Source organism: Perognathus longimembris, chromosome 4, assembly GCF_023159225.1.
Source record: "Perognathus longimembris pacificus isolate PPM17 chromosome 4, ASM2315922v1, whole genome shotgun sequence".
NCBI lineage: Eukaryota > Metazoa > Chordata > Mammalia > Rodentia > Heteromyidae > Perognathus > Perognathus longimembris.
In genome coordinates, this window is record NC_063164.1 from 83772667 (window position 1) to 83791772 (window position 19106).

A 19106-nucleotide genomic window follows, 5' to 3' on the forward strand; every position below is an offset into this window, starting at 1 on the left:
GTGGAGAAGTGTCACCTGAACGCAGATGTGCTATTCTTGTCCTCAATGAGACTTTAAGTAATGTGGAACAAGTAATGTTGAACAAAAGGGGATTTATTCCAAGACTGGTTTCTATTGAATTTTGCCCAACCTTGTAAAAAAGACGGTCACTTTCTGTAATACCATGTGGCCCACAGGTTTGAGGTGGAGGTATTGATAGGAAAGCTTGTAAGCTTTCAGTAGTATCCTAAACATTGTCAAGAACTTATTCTAAAGCCTCAAAAAGCACTAGATAGAGATCGCCTGTGGTCTCAGGTCTATGAGATAAAATATTGTAATTGTTATTATGCCAAGTCGCAAAACAACCACCAAGAAGGCCACCAAGACTCAGATATTCCGAAATGCAAAAGCAAGGCAAGGCTTTATTCAAGCGAGCTGCCTCGCCCTACCCACCGACACAGCGGAGGCTAGGAGGAAGCCTCGAGCTGCGATTACACAGGGATTATAAAGGCAAAAAACAAAGTTACAGCAATCAGGTGTTCAAGCAAGCAAGATTAGGACACAGGTACAAATCTGATTGGCTCAGGGCTTGAGGCATAGGCTCGAGGCATTCTGGGGGCAGTCAGAGTTAAGCATGACCAGCGGTTAGAGTTCTAGACCAGTTGGGCCCTAATAAGCTTGTCCTGGGTTTGCTCACAGGGCCTGCTTATCTCAGGTTCATGTGGTAAAGTGGGGGTCTTCAAAGTCTGGCACTTCAGTAATTACATCTTCCAAGAGGCTGGGCAATGTGGCTTAGTGGTAGAGTGCTCGCCTAGCATGCAAGAAGCCCTGGGTTCGATTCCTCAGCACCACATAAACAGAAAAAGCCAGAAGTGGTCTTAAGATTGGATTGCTTATTAAGGTATACCTCACACCTAAGGATTTAAAGATGGGCTTAATTCTATTCCAGGGTTCTGAAACAGTAGGCATTGAATATATCCACTCAGGACAGTAAACCATGTCTTAGAAGTCAAATGTGATTCAGTAAACATCCAACAGCCTTGAAATAGTGACTTTGTCTGGAGAGGAATTTAATGCTCCAACTCCCTTACACTTAATTAAAACTTGTGCTAGGTGAAAATAATTCATTCTCCCCCTAGAGACAACTCCAGTCACAAGAACGTGTATTAATAAACTTTCCTATCTCTCACACACACTTGAAAAAAAAACACCACCAACAACACTACTATGTTTGCTACAGCCACAGCTGCTTTGTTTGGTTTATTTAATCAGCTAACCTCAGAGACTGGGAACTGTCACTAGGCTTTTCTCCTCAAGGCTAGTGCTCTCCCACCTTAAGCCACAAATCCAAGTCGGGTTTTCAGATGGTTAATTGGAGATAAGAGTCTCAAGGACTTTTCCTGCCCAGGATGGCTTTGAACTGTGATCCTCAGAGCTTGAGGATCCTCAGAGCCTCTTGAGTAACTAGGATTACAGGCATGAACCACTGGCACCTGACTTCATTGGCTTATGTTTTAAACAAGTTCTACATAGTCCAGGCTGATCCTGCCTTAACTCCCAAGTACTGCTATTATAGTCTGTGTTACCAGACCAGCCTTACATCACTGCTTACTAAAGTAACAAACCAGAGTAATGATTTTGTTTCCGTTTTTGTGGAGAAGTCCTATGATCAGCCAATGTGTGGTTGGTTGACCTTAAAATGAAAAAATGATCCATATTTAATACCTGCACGAAATTACATGGTCTCTAATAACTTAGCTAAAGGTTTGTATGGTTCATATCTTTTTTTTTTTTTTTTTTTGGCCAGTCCTGGGGCTTGGACTCGGGGCCTGAGCACTGTCCCTGGCTTCTTTTTGCTCAAGGCTAGCACTCTGCCACTTGAGCCACAGTGCCACTTTCTGTATATGTGGTGCTGGGGAATCGAACCCAGGGCCTCATGTCTATGAGGCAAGCACTCTTGCCACTAGGCCATATCCCCAGCCCCGGTTTATATCTTTTTAATGAGTTTATGAACTGAATCTTAATGCTGATTGCTTACATAAAGTGCCATTCCTCATAAACAAGAGTTAAAGCTAGGAGCTGATGGTTCACACCTGAAATTTTAGCTCTCAGAAGGCTAAAACCCGAAGATAGGATTTGAAGCCAGCCCAGGCAGGAAAGTCCATGATTTTCTTATTTCTAATTAACCACCAAAAAGCTGGAAATGGATCCTGTGGCTTAAGGGGTAGAGCTTCAGACTTGAGCAAAAAGCTATAGAACAGAGTGGAAGCCCTGAGTTCGGTGTATGTGTGCGCACGTGCACACTGACACAAGTACAATTGTTTTTCAAATTACAATTAATTTAAATAAAAAATTAATTTGAACAAAAATTCCTTCAGAGTTCATTCTATTGAGTAGCTAGGATTGCAAGTGTGAGCCACCAATACCTGACTTACACCTAATTATTCCTAATCTTAGAATTAAATATTCATAGCTCTTCATTCTTCTATTTAGTTAAATCTAGGCATTTTGTAAGTGGCATTGATGAGACAGGAAGGGTGACTGCAACTGTACAGTCCAGTGAGGTGATTTTTGTGATCAATGCCACAGAAGAGAAATTCCAAATGCTGCAAAAGTGGGTGATGATGGGACCAAGCACATACTAGAAAGAAGCCAGGCACTGGTTACTCATACCTATAATCCTAGCTACTCAGGAGGCTGACGTAAGGATCCTAGTCTAAAAAATAATATACGAGAAAGCTGAATCCACAGGAAAGGAAGAAGGCTTTATCAAGATATTAGGCAAAAACAGGATGTAAGATATCACAAGTAATGTACACACTGCCCTACTGTACCCTTTTTGCACAACACCTTGTCAAAAAAAACCTTTTCTTTAATAAATAAATTACACACACAAAAAAAGATATTAGGCAAACTGACAAATCCTGTTAACAGCTCACCCAGCAGTTATCCTTCTATGGCGCATTCCATTATTCCTCACTAGCTGAGTCTACTTACCTAAACCCCTCCTAGCCTCCAACCTCTTGCAAACAGCAGAACCTTGTAGAAAGTAGGAGCTGCACTGTTTTTGGTGTTAGTTCTGGGGCTTGAAATCAAGTGTTGTCCCTGAGCTTTTCTACTCAGAGTAGCACTCTACCACTTAAGCCACAGTTCAACTTTCAGCTCTTTGCTGGTTAACTGAAGGTAAACACACACACACAACACACACACACACGAATATTTACAGGTACATAGGAAAAAAGAAAATGTTTTATTATATTCTGAAGTTCACTCACAAGAACTAAATTTGTGTAAATCAGAATAGAACTCCTTATTTTTCTCAGCTAGGGCCAGGTAAAGACTGAGGCAATAATGTATGTAACTAAACCCACAAAATCCAGAAACAGCCTGCCCAGTTCATGAATACAAGGCCATATATTAGCTGTATGACCTTTAGCAAATTTCTTCACCTCTCTGATACTTCAGGTTGACCCATCAGTAAATTGGGTTAACAATTCCCTAAGGGCATGGTAACACTCACACAGACCCTCACAGGTATATAACAAGTACTTTGTATAACAAGTACATGATAATTGCCAGCTAATTAACTGCTTTACAGGGCTGGGGTGTTGCTTTATTGGTAGTGCCTGCTTAACCAGCTTGAAGCTGAGTTCAAACCCTACTACTGTCACCCACCCACCAAACAGCCACCCAAATTAATTGCATTATCAATGAGAGCAATTAATTCTGCCTGCCCACATCATACTTAAGAAAATCACATATTGGGGCTGGGGATATGGCCTAGTGTCAAGAGTGCTTGCCTCGTATACTTGAAGCCCTGGGTTCGATTCCCCAGCACCACATATACAGAAATTGGCCAGAAGTGGCGCTGTGACTCAAGTGGCAGAGTGCTAGCCTTGAGCAAAAAGAAGCCAGGGACAGTGCTCAGGCCGAGTCCAAGGCCCAGGACTGGCAAAAAAAAAAAAAAAAAAAATCACATATCTTTCATGATTCAAAGTATCTATTCAGATCATTTCTTCATCCAATCACTGAACACTTACTGAGGAAGGTCCTATTGGTGGAAGAAATGTATCAGTAAACACAAGCAATAGTCTCCTAATTGCATTCACTGGGTAAAACACATGAGCAACTTAATTGGTCAATTACTTCTGTAATTACCATTATAATAAATGATTTGAAGAGGAAGTACAGTACAGGATGCTATTAGAGTTTACTACCAGCAGAAATTACTATTGTGCACAGTACCAGGGAGCTCTGGAATAAGATCAGGCTATCTGAAAGAAATACCAAGGCCTGGGAATGTGGCTTAGTGGTAAAGTGCTCGCCTACCATGCACGAAGCTTTGGTTTGATTCCTCAGTACCACATAAACAGAAAAAGCTGGAAGTAACAAAAGAAATACTACTTGAGCTGAAGTTAAATTACTAGAAGACATCAGGGCAGGAAAAAACAAATGCCCCAGGTAAAAGTTACAATTGTTTGTGGAAGCAAACAATCCTCAAATTTTAGTGGCTTAATACAACAAAAATTTCTTATTCACTTTATATATTGTCATCCAAAGGTAAAAGGAAATAATGGTGCAAGGGGCTCTGCTCCTGTCATTTAAGAACTTAGTAACTGCCTATTTTTCCTTGGCATTTTGGAAATCTCTATTAAATCTTCTACCTATTGCCAGGAAGCAAATTTCAATGTTCAGAAATTCTTTCTGGCTTAAACTCAGGCCTCACACTCTTGCTTAGCTTTGTCACTCAAGGCTGCATTCTACCACTTGAGACATACCTCCACTTGTGGCTTTTTGTGGTAACTGGATGTAACAGTTTCATGGACTTCCTTCCTGGGCTAGGTCAAACTGAGACCCTTAGAGTAACTACCAGCCCCCAGCAGTGAGACCTTACTAACAATATCATAGCCATATATGGTTACTGAGCACTTGAAATATAACTAGTACAACTGATATATTACTTTTTTTTTGTGCCAGTACCAGGGCTAGAACTGTAAGGGCCAGGGATGGGCTGGGAATATGGCCTAATGGTAAAGTGCTTGCCTTGTATATGTGAAGCCCTGGGTTCGATTCCTCAGCACCACACATATAGAAAAAAGCTGGAAGTGGTGCTGTGGCTCAAGAGGTAGAGTGCTAGCCTTGAGCAAAATGAAGCCAGGAACAGTGCCCAGGCCCTGAGTTCACACCTCAGTACTGGCAACAAAAACAAAACAAACTATAAGGGCCAAGGGTTAGCTTTTCTGTTCAAGGCTGGCACTCTACTTGAGCCTCAGTTCCACTTCTGGATTTTTGGTGGTTACTTGAAGATTAAGAATCTCATGGACTCTCCTGCCTGGGATAGCTCCCAACTGAGAGCCTCAGAGTAGTTCCCAGCAGTGAGACCTTATTAACAGGATCATAGCCACACATGGTTTGAGCATTTGAAATGTAACTAGTACAACTGATGAACTGAATTTCTATTTTATACTAATTTCCTTTGTGCCAGTACCAGGGCTTGAGCTCAGGGCGGGCCAGGATGCTTAGCTTTTCTGTTCAAGGCTGGCACTTGAGTCTCAGCTCCATCTCTGGCTTTTTGGTGGTTAATTGGAGATTAGGAATCTCATGGACTTTCCTGCCAGGGATGGCTTCCAACCCTGACCTTAAGATCTTAGCCCTCTGAGTAATAGGATTATAGGAGTTAAGTACCAGCACCTGGCTCTTCTCTGACTTTTGATGCCAGCTTGCAGGAAGCCTTGGTGTCACTGGGTCCAAGGAATTTTCCAAATGCTCTACATTGAGTGCATTAGCGTCTGATGCTTTTCATAATAAACACTTAGTCTAAACTTGGTGAAAACAGATTAACAGGAACATCACAGCTGCCAAATGTCAACTTTAGAGTCCCAACAGTGTGACTGCTTGGGGTAACAATGGAGAAAGATGTCTGGTAAAGTATTTATGCCCAACTGGATAGATGTTCAACTGGATAGCAAAATATATAAGCTAAAATCAAATTATGCACTATTTTTAATTGTCTAATTAGAAAGGTATTATAATTAAAAAAGACAAAGTAACCTGTATTTGTAAACATTTATTCTTTGAACTGAAAAAGGCTTGCATCAGCACACATTGTACAGCCTTGCAAATTACACAGAAATTGAAAAGAAGGTTCCTAAGTGCAATGAATTTTTGATGTCCAGTAATCCGCTGCAAACAATGGAAACAAAATTTGAACCACTTAAGAAATTTCCAGCACTCATCAAAGGCATTTCCATAGGTGACCAAAAAAAAAAAAAAAAAACACAAAAAAAACCAAAACCCAAAGGAGGGGAATGCAGGTTAAGTGGCATTTAGTTATTGGAGGGACACTTAAAAAAATGGAAATATTTTCCTGCCTAGGATGATTCCTATTTCCCCTTTGAATATAAGTGGTTTGATTAAGAGGCATTAAGAACATAATTTACTTTACACTTAACATTCATACTACCTAAATGAATAAGGACCCTACAAGGAAGTTTTGTATTTTCTGAAAAAGTTTGTGTTTATAGAGATATAGGGAAAGAGTAATCTTCTATTTGTGGGCTCTCCTTAGCACCCTCAGCCCCCCAAAAAGATGTACATGGTTTTGACTTGGTTATTCCACTCCTGCATTCTTTTTCCCCCAAATTCTCAGTTGGGTCATACTGTGCTGGCTGCAAAAAGAAATACAGGTGTAACTGGTTATAATCACTTTGAAGAGTAGTTTGCTGTACAATAGAGCTTTGGATCTGATACAAGAATTCAGAAATATAAAACAAAATAACTATAAAAGTTAGGAGGCATCTGAAGAGCATTTCCTTGGAAAAAGCTAACTGTATCATTCCTGTGTGGATTCCTCTAGTCAGTGGGGTAAAATGTGTAATTTTTCCTCCTTTTGCTGGATCACTGGCCTTCAAAAGCTATACCACAATGACCAAACATTCTAGGAGTCTCTATAATCTTAAGAGAGCTCCAAATACCAAGCCAATCAGAGATGAAAGAGGGCAGGGGAACCATAGACTGAAGGGTCCAAAGGGGGCTGTTACTGAGAACTTGCCCTTTCCAAAATGTGAAAGTCATAGTGCTTCTTGCTTGTTCTCAGCTTAAACTTGTTAACCGAGTTAATTTGTTTCTTCAGGGCATTCTGTGCAGCCGAAATGGAGGGGAATGTGGCTAAGACTGTGTATGTAGAAGCCAAGTCACTGGGTTTAGAGCGTTCAGAGTTGACAGTGCTGTCTCCACTGCCACAGCAGAGAGGGTGACGATGCAGCTGAGACTGTGGGTCCCGAAGCCACCGGATCTTGGCTCCAATTTTAAAGAGTTCCCCAAAAAGTTTCTCAGCTTCCATGCGAGTTATTCCATCAGGTAGTTCAGTAATTTCCAAGACCTTTCCAATAACTAGAATGGAAAAAGTGTAAGATTAATACATCCCCGTTACCAAAAAAGTACTGTAGACCCAAAAATGACATAGAAATTAACAGATTTTTCTGATGCTATTTACAAAACACAAATTGTCATTATTACAGCTACCCTTTAAATAATTTCTACTTATTTGTTATGTACGGGGGTACAGAACTAACATTGTTAAGCTGCTGATATCAGTTTTCAATGATAGCTGCATAGATAAAAATATACTAAATAGTAGCTTCCCTAAGCCAACTCTCTGTTACCATTGTAAAGTAAGTATAACAACATCCTAACCACCTGACGGCTGAGTAGAAAATTCGAAAGTGAAGGCACTTTGCTTGCTTCTCCTTCATGGGTGTCATAACAACCTCTTTATCAAAGAACACAGAGGCTTTTCACATTAAGTGCTTCTCTCAGACACCTCTTTTCCATAAGCTCCTTTCATTGCTCCTAAACTCCTCTGTACCTCTATTATTCTCACATCTAGTGGAGAAAGAGTTACAAAAACACATCCCTCAGGAGGCTGAGATCTGAGGATTGTGATTCAAAGCCAGCCTGGGTAGTAAAGTCTGCAACTCTTATCTCGAGTTAATAAGCAAAAATCTGGAAGTAGAGCTATGGTTCAAGTGTTAGCCACTAGCCTTGAGGGAAAAAGCTCAAGGGACAGAACCCAGGCCCTAAGTTTAAACCCAAGACTGGCACAAAAAACAAAAAAACAAAAAACAAGGAACTGGGCACCAGTGGCTCACACCTGTAATCCTAGCTACTCAGGAGGCTGAGATCTAAGGATCATGGTTCAAAGCCAGCCAGGGCAGGAAAGTCCATGAGACTCTTAGCTCAAGTTAACTACCAAAAAGCTGCAAGTGGTGATGTGGCTCAAGTGGTAGAGTGCTTGCCTTGAGCAAACAGCAGATCAGTGACAGTAACCAGGCATTGAGTTCAAGCCCCAGGACTGGCAAAAAATAAAACAAAACAAAAAATAAAACATAAAAAACCAGATCAGGTACTCAACATAAAAGATTGCATAATTGTCAGGGATGTTTCTTTTTCAACCTCTATGGTGAAGAAAGCTTATTCCTACAGTGTAGTGTATTTTCACACTATCACAACTTTGCAGACACAGATCTAGTTGCCCCTTGAGGACACACCTGCCTCTCCTGCTCCAAGGTCTGTGGATGCAGCTTTTTTAGCTTGTCTCCTTCCTCGGTTTCCATGTCTGCTGCCAGACTGACCCTGGAGACACAAAAATAGTTGGGAATCAAATTTGATAATGCTAAAATATGTGTTTGTAATCTTAAAAACTTAGCACAGAAACATACTTAGTTTGGGTTTTGTACTTCAGCAGAAATAAACCACCTACTTCTGGACTGTGCTCTTCAGAGATTCTCTGTCTCTCACTCTAACTTGTCACCTGAAGGGAGGCTCTAGTCTTGCCTACCTATCTTTTGGTAGCACTCTGAGCTCCCCCCCCCACCCCCAGAATATAAACTATTAACAAAAAAGGACCACAGACTCATTTTTTCTTGGACATACCCACAGTATGAACACAGCATCTGGTGGTCTTAGTGTGTTGGCTTCTGACTCAAAAGCTCCAGGTGTGAAGCCCTCTATGGACTCGAATCTTCTTCAGCCATTCCAGGTCTTCATGGAGCTTATTATCCAGACCATTGGCCAGAACCTGGCTATCTTTTCCATCCTGTACCTCCTTCTGTTTAAGAACCAGTCTGGAATCTTCTGCATAATTGTGATCACACATTCTACCTGTGAGTTCTCCAGCCCTCTTGGCGAGGTCTATGTCTGCTTTCCTCAACACTACATGAGCTTATCTTTACCCCACACCCTTAAAGGCAGTGATGGCAAAGGCTATTTTTTGCTGCCCATTGATGCTAGTGTTGAGTATTCACAAAATGTGCCACCAGAACTTCTCAGGTATCACTAAAGACATGGTGGCGGCACCAGCCACTCCTAGCTTTTTGAAGCATGGCTCAGCCTAGCAGCTGCCACTTAATTCCCTTGCACAGCTCTTTTTCTTTTCTTTCTTTCTTTCTTTTTTTTTTTTAAATCACTTTACCCTCTACCATCTATCATGCTAAGAAATTAAGGTAAGAAAACACAGTGACCAGCCAGGGATACTGCACGACATGTGCCAAAGGCAAAAGCTAAGTAGAGAAACCTGACTTCTTTTAAGTACACAAAGATTCTCAAAGCCACTGTTCAGATAAACTCACAATAAAAAATGACACAACACACAACCCCTATCTTGTCCCATGAGTATAAATAGTAGCTATCATAACAGAGATGCTAGTCAGAAGGTACAGCCCAGAGAATAACCTGAGAGTGATCACAAAACAAGCATGTCTTTTTCTTTTTTTGCCAGTCCTGGGGCTTGGCCTCAGGGTTGAGCACTGTCCCTGGCTTTTTGCTCAGGCTAACACTCTACCACTTGAGCCACAGCACCACTTCTGGCCTTTTCTGTTTATGTGGTGCTGAGGAATCGAACCCAGGGCTTTATGCATGCAAGGCAAGCACTCTACCATGAAACCATATTCCCAGCTCTCCTTGCTCGCTCTTGATGGGGACAGTGCTTACAGGCATAAAGCAGCTACTTAAGGCACACACATCACTTCTTGAGTAGTGCCAACAGCGGGGCAGTCCTCAACATTCCTAGCAACAGAGTATGTTCCGTGGCGAAGCCTACAAGGTCAGAGCGCTGTCTTTCTTACCTGTTGGTTTGGAATGTGTCCGTGTAGAACTGCAGGAGGGTTGTATTGCAGAGGCTGGCCAAGTAATGGATACCTGGTATCTCCTAAAAGCCAACAAAAACAGTTTTACGGTTTTTCTCTCCTAGTTAGACAATACCTTCTGTACTTTCCTAAATTGTCCAAAATAAAGAGCAGGAGAAACAAATTTAACAGTATAAAAGAAGTGTGGATAATTGATGTATTTAAAAAACAGCTTGGTGATGGTGGCTCATGCATGTGACCTTAGCTACTTGGGAGGCTAAGATTGGGAGGAGTATGGTTCGAGGCTAGCCCAGGTAGAAAAGTTCAAGAGACTCATTTTCAATGGAGAACTAGATGTAGTGGTTGTGTTTATGGCAGATGTACCTAGGCACAAACTCAGGCAGAAAGTGAGACTATCTCAGAAATAACCAGCAAAATACAAGGCTAGAAATACAGGGCTAGAAGTATGACTTCCTCAATAAAAACACCTGCATAGTACATTGAGAGGCAATGAGTTCAAACCCTAGTACCATCAAGAAATTTGCCATATAATTTTAAAGAGTCAAGGTAAACTTCTGAAATGATTAGAACTAACAAAGTTATGGAGGATAAATGGTGAAAACTAAGTATTTAAAAACTGCTCATTTGGAGCCATTAAATTATTATTACGGTGATATACAGATGGGTTATAGTTACATAAATCTAGTAAAGAGCACATTGCTTTTTAGACACTGTCACCCCTTCCTTCACACTCTGTTATTAACTTTTTTTTTGTTCAAGGCTAGCACTCTACCACTTGAGTCACAGCACCACTTCTGGACGTGTGTGTGTGTGTGTGTGTGTGTGTGTGTGTGTGTGTGTGTGTGTGTTGCTGAAGAATCAAACCCAGGGCTCCATGTATATGAGGTGAGCATTTTACCACTAGGCCATATTCCCAGCCCCTAACTTTTTTTTTTTTTTAACTAGATAACAGTGAAATGAAAGCTGGGCACCAGTGGCTTATGGCTGTAGTCCTAGCTACTTAGAAGGCTGAGATCTGAGGATCTCGGTTCAAAGTCATTCTGGGTAGGAAAGTCCATGAGACTGTTTTTTATTTTGTTGTTTTTGCCAGACACAGGGCCTAGGCACTGCCTCTGAGCTTCTTTTGCTCAAGGCTAGCACTCTACCACTTGAGCCACAGGGCCATTTCTGGCTTTTTCTGTGTATGTGGTACTGAGGAATAAAATCTAGGGCTTCATGTATGCCAGGCAAGCTACTCTACAAGCCACATTTCCAGCCCCATGAGACTCTTATCTTAAACTAACAACTAGAAAACCAGAAGAGGCTGTGGTAGAGTGCAAGCCTTGAGTGAAAGAACTCAGGGACAGCATCCAGGCCCTGAGATCAAGCCCTATGACTGACACACACAAAAAAAAGTAAAAAACTTGAAGATATAGAAGAACCTAAGAAAAATTTGATATGAAATCAAAGTTATAAAATAACATAAAATCCAAAGTAAGTATAATACTCAGTCTACCCACTAGAAATGCTGGAATCTACATTTCTGTATGATGATCAAGAACTGACATTTTAGGAGAAAAAGAACTCAGGAAAACATATTCTATCTACCCAATTCACTATTAATTATATACATCTGAGTTGTATTCACCAAAAGATATATTTATATTCTAGGCTTTGAGTCTGTTCTTTTTTTCTTTTGTGCAAGTAATAGTGCTTGAATTCAGGGCCCTTTGTTCTCATTTGGTTTTCTTGCTGAGAGGCTGGTGCTCACCACTTGAGCCACAGCTCCATTTCCGTCTTTTTACTTTTTTTTTAATTTATTTTTTATTTTTATTTTTTGGCCAGTCCTGGGGCTTGGACTCAGGGCCTGAGCGCTGTCCCTGGCTTCTTTTTGCTCAAGGCTAGCACTCTGCCACTTGAGCCACAGCGCCACTTCTGGCCATTTTCTAGATATGTGGTGCTGGGGAATCGAACCCAGGGCCTCATGTATATGAGGCAAGCACTCTTGCCACTAGGCCATATCCCCAGCCCATTCCGTCTTTTTTTTTTTTTTGGCCAGTCCTGGGCCTTGGACTCAGGGCCTGGGCACTGTCCCTGGCTTCCTTTTGCTCAAGGCTAGCACTCTGCCACTTGAGCCACAGCGCCACTTCTGGCCGTTTTCTGTATATATGGTGCTGGGGAATTGAACCCAGGGCCTCGTATATACGAGGCAAGTGCTCTTGCCACTAGGCCATATCCCCAGCCCCCATTTCCGTCTTTTTACTAGTTAACTAGAGATAAGAGCCACAGACTTTTCTGCCCAAGTTGGCTTTGAACCGTGATTCTTAGATCTCAACCTTCTGAGTAGGTAGGATAGAGATATGAGCCATCAAGCACCTGGCTTGAGTCTGCTCTTAATTTCTCTTTAAACAAAATTTGAATTTTCAATGTACATTTTTTTTTTTTACACTGAGGGCTTAGGCATTCAGTGCCTATATGTATTCTTAAATCTTTGTTGCTCTAAGAATCTTTGTTGGGGTAGTATTTCACTTAGAAGTGACTAAAGCCATCATACAGTAATGGCTTAATAAATGCTGGAAAATAATTTAATTTGGGTTACATGGTCATTTAAACCATAATTGGAAGAGGGTTATCAATAAGTGCTAGAAAAATATGTTCATAAAATCTATTTTTTTCCGTTTTCCACCATTTACTCATTAGCGAAAATAGTTCAATTCTTCTTGCAAAACAAAAACAAAACAGTATGTACTGAACACGTACATTACATTTTTCTTCCTATGGCTTTAGCCCACTTCAACCTTCAGGAAATCTTATACCCCTTTCTCCTCATTCCTAATTGTAACAAAGAGGAACAAGGTATGCACTTTCAACTGTAAAGTTCTTGTATTTTTTTTTTTTGGCCAGTCCTGGGGCTTGGTCTCAGGGCCTGAGCACTATCCCTGGCTTCTTTTTGCTCAAGGCTAGCACTCTACCACTTGAGCCACAGCACTACTTCTGGCCATTTTCTATATATGTGGTATATATGTGGTGCTGGGGAATCGAACCCAGTGCTTCATGTATACAAGGCAAGCACTCTTTGCCACTAGACCATATTCCCAGCCCTAAAATAGTGAGTTGGTAAGTTTCTTGAGCTAGTGGTATCCAAGCCCCATATACAAGATCTAATCTTGATTATCTCCCTTCAAGTCTGAGATGATGTAGTATTTAGAACACTCGGAGACACTGTGTTATAAAATAGCTTGTTTTACATCTCTAAAACTATTTGGCTCTATGTTAAAGCAATGTGTCAGTGGACATTTTCATGCTTTTTAAGAACTGGGGGGGAAACAGAGCTGATTGAACAGAGCTGATATATGAGGCAAGCAAGCACTCTTGCCACTAGGCCATATCCCCAGCCTCAACTATAATGTTCTTTCTCACTATGTTGTCCAGGTTAGACTTGTTGCTATCCTACCTCAGTCTGTGCTGGAATTACAGGAGTGTGATACTACATATGGCTTGTCAGGTTTAAATTTTTTTTTGTAAAAACATAATGCCTCTGACATTCATCTGTTGCTGTGCATAAGCCTGATGTGTACATGATGTGTACACTTTTACAATTAAGTAAATCCATTGTAAGGAGATATCACAAATTTGGCCAATTTCCTGTTGTTTGTCATGTCCAGTTTGGGCTACTATAAAACAAAGTTGTTATAAAATATTCTTGTATAAGTCTGTATGAGTAGGTTTTCAATTTCTTTTTCACCTCAGAATGAAATTGCTGTGTTGTATACCAAGTGATTAATTGCAGAAAATTGCCACTACTTTTCCCAAAGTGGATTTATCATTTTATAGCCCTAGTAGATATGAGTGACATTTCATTCTTTTTCTTTTCTTTTTTTTTTTTTCTTTGCTGGTCCTGGTGACTGAATTCAGGGCCTGGGCACTGTTTCTGGGCTACTTTTGCTCAAGGCTAGCACTCTACCACTGGAGCCACCCACAGCACCACTGCCAGCCTTTTCTTCATGTATGGTGGGCAAGCACTGTCCTGCTAAGCCACATTCCCAGCCCCTTATTCTGGTTTTAACATTAATTTTCCTAGCAATTGACAATGTTGAGTAAGTTCTTTTTTTTTTTGGCCAGTCCTGGGCCTTGAACTCAGGGCCTGAGCACTGTTCCTGGCTTCTTTTTGCTCAAGGCTAGCACTCTGCCACTTGAGCCACAGCGCCACTTCTGGCCATTTTCTGTATATGTGGTGCTGGGGAATTGAACCCAGGGCTTCAAGTATACGAGGCAAGCGCTCTTGCCACTAGGCCATATCCCCAGCCCGTTGAGTAAGTTCTAAAAGGGTTATAATTGGATATCTTCATTTTTGAAATACCTGTGTTACTTTTTTTTTTTGGCCAGTCCTGGAGCTTAGACTCAGGGTCCGAGCACTGTCCCTGGCTTCTTTTTGCTCAAGGCTAGCACTCTGCTCTGTCACTTGAGCCATAGTGCCACTTCTGGCCATTTTCTATAAGTGTGGTGTTGGGAAATCGAACCCAGGGCTTCATGTATACAAAGCAAGCACTCTTACCAGTTGTAAGGCCATATTCCCAGCCCCCAGGGGCTGTGTTACTTTTTAACCTTTTTTTCTTTTCCAGTACTGGGATTTGAACTCAGAGGATTGCGCTTGCACTGGACCTTTAACTACTTTTTTTCAGGAAGGGCCTTGCATTGTTGCTTGAGTTTAGTCCCAGACTGAATTCTCCACCTCATTATCTACCACACAGTGTGTTATCTTCCTAAGATTATGTATTGAGATGAGGTTTTCTTTTTTTTTTTTAATTTAGTTTTATTGTTAAGGTGATGAACAGAAGGGTTACAGTTACATGTGTAAGGTAGTAAATACATTTTTTGTCAAAGTTGTTACCCTCTCCCTCATTTTTCTCCCACTTTCCCTCCTTGAGACAGGGTTTTGATAAATGCTTACTTTGGTTGGCCTCAAACTGTGAAAACCACCAGATCTCATTGTCCTATATAGCTGGGATTACAAACATGAGGGCAGCCAGTGTAGTTATTTATGTGTTGGTTTGTTTATTCAATGGCGGAGTCCTGGAGCTTGAACTTGGGGTCTGGGTGTTATTCCTCAGCTTTTGTACTCAAGGCTAAGCTAGTACTCTACCACTTGAGCCTCAGCTTTACTTCTGTCTTTTTAGTGGTTAATGCTGCCAAGGTTGGTTTCCAATCACAATCACTAGCTCTCAGACTAAGTAGCTAGGATTATGGGTAGGAGTCACTAGCACTCAGTTTGTGTAACTTCTTTTTAAAATTGCTCACTGTATTTTGATGCCAAAATTCCCTTTTTAATTTTTGTAGCAGTACTGAGCTTTGAATTTTAGAGCCTCTAGCTCAACAGATATTCTTAATGGTTTTTTTTTTTTTTTTTTTTTGCTTGTCTTGGGGCTTAAACTCAGGGCCTGGGTGCTATCCCTGAGCTTATGTTGCTCAAAGTTAGTGGTCTAGTACTTGAGCCACAGCTTCATTTCTGGCTCTTTAGGTAATTAATTAGAGATAAGTCTCATGGACTTTCTGCCCAGGCTAGATTCGAACTACAGTTGTCAGATCTCAGCCTCCGCAATAGCTAGGCTTACAGGGGTAAGCCATTAGCCACTGATTCTTTAAAACATGATTTTAAAAGATAGACACTGGCAGCTCACACTTGTAATCCTAATTACTCAGAATTAACAATTAATAGCTAACAAAAGAATATTAAGATTAGAAGAATTTATATATGGTAGTAAATAGATATGCTTGGGTGAAGATGAAAATGCAGCCCTGTGTATAACAGAAAGGTATTATAATATCAAGATAAGTTATCAGATAACTGCGAATGGATGACTTAAAAGTTTTCTGAAGCTATGCCTCATTGCACATAGACTTACCCTGCCCAGGAACAAAAGGTCTAGAAAACTGGGACATGATGGAAAGTGGTGGTCCAGATGGACGAAGACTTTTTAGGGTGGACAGCTGAGCTGGTGCTGGCGACTGTGCTGGTGAAATAATGGGACTGCTGAGTTGAGGGTTATGCTGAAATTGCAAAACATTGAGAAAGTGGGTTACACTTGAGCAGGCTGTTTGCAAGTTTTCTTTGGTCAAAATTTTTTATTCTTCCTAATTATAAATATGTATTCATAAATGAAATAAGAAAACTCACTGGGGATGCTATTTTTAGAGAGGAGGGAGGCAGGGAGTGTGATGGAAGGGATGAGCCTGATTGGAATATAGTGTAAACATGTATACAGATTTAACAATGAAATAATCCCCTATATAAATAAGCTAATAAAATAGGTTTTCATAAAAATTAGACATTATAAAGGTATCTAATCAACTCCTAAAAATAAACAGGAATATTATTGTTGTTAGCATTTTTAAAATAAATATAGAAATGGACTATATATAGGTGTGTGTGTGTGTGTGTGTGTGTGTGTGTGTGTGTGTGTGTGTTGGTCCTGGGGCTTGAACTTAGCTTAGGTGATATCCTTGAGCATTTTTTGCTCAAGATTAGTGGTCTACCACTTGACTCATAGCTCTAATTCAACTGTTTTGGTGTTTAATAACTGAAGATAAAGAGTCTCACAGTCTTTACTGCCTGGGCTGGTTTTGAACCTCAGATCGCAGCTGCATGAGTAGCTAGGATTATGGTGTTAGTCACAGAAAACCAACTTGGTATAGGTTAAAGCTGATTTGAACCTTGGCAATAATACCGTTCTCTCTTACAAAAGAGAATATAAATTCATCTCATTCTTTCTTTCCTACACGAAAGCAATATTTATGAATAAAATGAAATGAAGCATTTCATTTTAAAATAATTTCATCCATAGAGCATAGTTGAAGAGAATTTCTTAATTTCCGACATGATGTTAAAATTTAATTACATTTGTTTTCTTTCTTTTTATAGAGGATTTTAAGACAGCTATAATGTTATTAGGTGATAAGAACTTTTCGGCTTTGCTATAATTTGGAGACAGGTAGTGCTGGGAATTAAATCCAGGGCCTCCTTCTTCCTTGCTAGACAAGTGGTCCACCACTGAGTTTCATCTCTAGCTGCAAAGTGTTATTTATTTACATATTTTTGCAAAGCTGAGGACTGGACTCAGTTTGCTGATAGTAATTTTCTAACTGTATGATTACTTTTTTTATTATTACTTCACAGTCTTCTGTAAGTTTCACTTTTCTCCTTCATTTATTCATTCTCCTCCATTTTTTAAATTATCAGTGTGGATTCATGGATTCTTATTTTATTCTCTAGATGGTCATTCATTTCTATTGGTTTTTATCTTCAAGCCTACACCTGTGTTCTTTGTCACACCCTATCATTCTTCCAGTCTTTCCTTACTTTCTGACAACTTGATGGTATAAGCACATCTTGAATTTCCCAGCATCCATCCTGGCAAGTTATTTTCTCTAAGCAGTCCTAGTTCCTTTTAATGAAGAAAGACAATTAAAACTACCATCTGAGCTAGGTGTCGGTGACTCACACCTGTAATCCTAGCTACTCAGGAGGCTGAGATTGGAGGATTGCAGTCCAAAGCAGGTAAGTAAGGGCTGGGAATGTGGCTTAGTGGTAGGTTCTGAGTTCAGTCCCCAGGACTGGCAAAAAAAAAAAAAAAAAAAAAAGAAAGAAAGAAAGAAAAAAAAAGCAGGAAAGCCTATGAGACTCTTATCTCACTCCAGTTAACTTCTTAAAAAGCCAGAAGTAGAACTGTGATTCAAGTGGTTGCTAGCCTCCAGTACAAAAGTTCAGCATCTTGGCCCTGAGTTCAAGCCCCAGGACTTACACACACACAAAAATAAAACAAACTACCATCTGGGTCGTAGGTATTTCTTATTCATTTTAGTGTGAATACTTAAGGATCTTCTAAATGGTACAAAACTTCATTCATGTAGTTATATAACCCTTTAGGTAATATCAGGATTATAAACAATTTTCTTTACTTCTTTTAAAATATCCCACTAGTATATGTTATCTTTTTTTGTGTGTTTGTGTGACAGTACTGAAGCTTGAACTCAGAGCCTTTCCCTCAATCTTGGCTGTTTTGCTCAAGGCTGGCATTCTAATTACTTGACCCATACCTCTACTTCCAGCTTTATGATGGTTAACTGGAGATAAAAGTCTCTAGTTCAGGCTGGCTTTGAGCTTGAATCCCTAGATATGAGTCTCTTGAGTAACTAAGATTACAGGCATCACTAATGCCAAGTTAAACCTAGAGTTTTTTGTTTTTTGTCAGTTGTGAAGCTTGAACTCAGGGCCTGGGCTTGATCCCTGAGCTTTTTGGCTGGGTTGCCTTTGAATAGTGATCCTCAGATTTCAGGCCTCCTCAGGATTCTAGGCATGAGCCACCATTACCCACCACAAATCTAGAATATTGATTAAATTCAAGTTCAAATTATTTTGGCAAAAGTACAATACAGGTGATGCTTTCTTTCATACTACATTAAGAGGTAAATAATATTTGCTTTAGTATATCACTTCATCAGTGAGTACAGCTGATAACTAGGTTCAATGGTGTTTGCCTAATCTATCAACTTTTTTTTTGTCAGTCATAGGGCTTGAACTTAGGGCCTACATGGCATTTCAGAGATTTTTTGCTAAAGGCTAGTGCTCTACCACTTTAGAGCCACAGCTCTACTTGCAGTTTTCAGGTGGTTAAATGGAGTTAAGAGTCTTACAGACTCCTGCCTGGGCTGGCTTTGAACCATGATCCTTAGATTTCAGCCTCCTGAGCAGCAAGGATTACAGGCCTGAGCTACCAGTGTCCAGCTCTAATCTATCAACTTTAAAGTTCTATAAACTTACCCTAGTAATATTTTTTGCCAGTCCTGGGGCTTGAATTCAGAGCCTGAGCACTGTCCCTGGCTTCCTTTTCCTCATGGCTAGCACTCAACCACTTGAGCCACAGTGTCACTTCTGTCTTTTTCTGTTTATGTGGTGCTGAGGAATTGAGCCCAGGGTTTCATGCATGCTAGGCAAGCATTCTGCCA

At 40.5% G+C, this 19106-nt stretch overlaps 1 protein-coding gene and 1 pseudogene across 13 annotated transcripts in view; both read right to left on the reverse strand.

The window, feature by feature from the left end:
• Positions 1-5618: 5618 nt before the first annotated feature.
• R3hdm1 (R3H domain containing 1) overlaps positions 5619-19106 on the reverse strand; it is a 157923-nt gene continuing 144435 nt past the window's right edge. For 4 of the 13 annotated variants that reach the window (XM_048345563.1, XM_048345562.1, XM_048345565.1 and 1 more), the window contains 4 exons: positions 16007-16151; positions 10104-10186; positions 8529-8613; positions 5733-7371 (listed from right to left, as the gene is read on the reverse strand). In XM_048345563.1, the coding sequence (XP_048201520.1) occupies positions 7016-7371; positions 8529-8613; positions 10104-10186; positions 16007-16151 (669 nt within the window). In that variant the 3' untranslated portion in view covers positions 5733-7015. Of the gene's footprint in view, positions 7372-8528; positions 8614-10103; positions 10187-16006; positions 16152-19106 lie in introns of all 13 variants that reach the window. The other 9 variants (XM_048345556.1, XM_048345555.1, XM_048345558.1 and 6 more) reach the window with 7 other exon arrangements.
• On the reverse strand, positions 8771-9366 carry LOC125350740 (annotated as a pseudogene).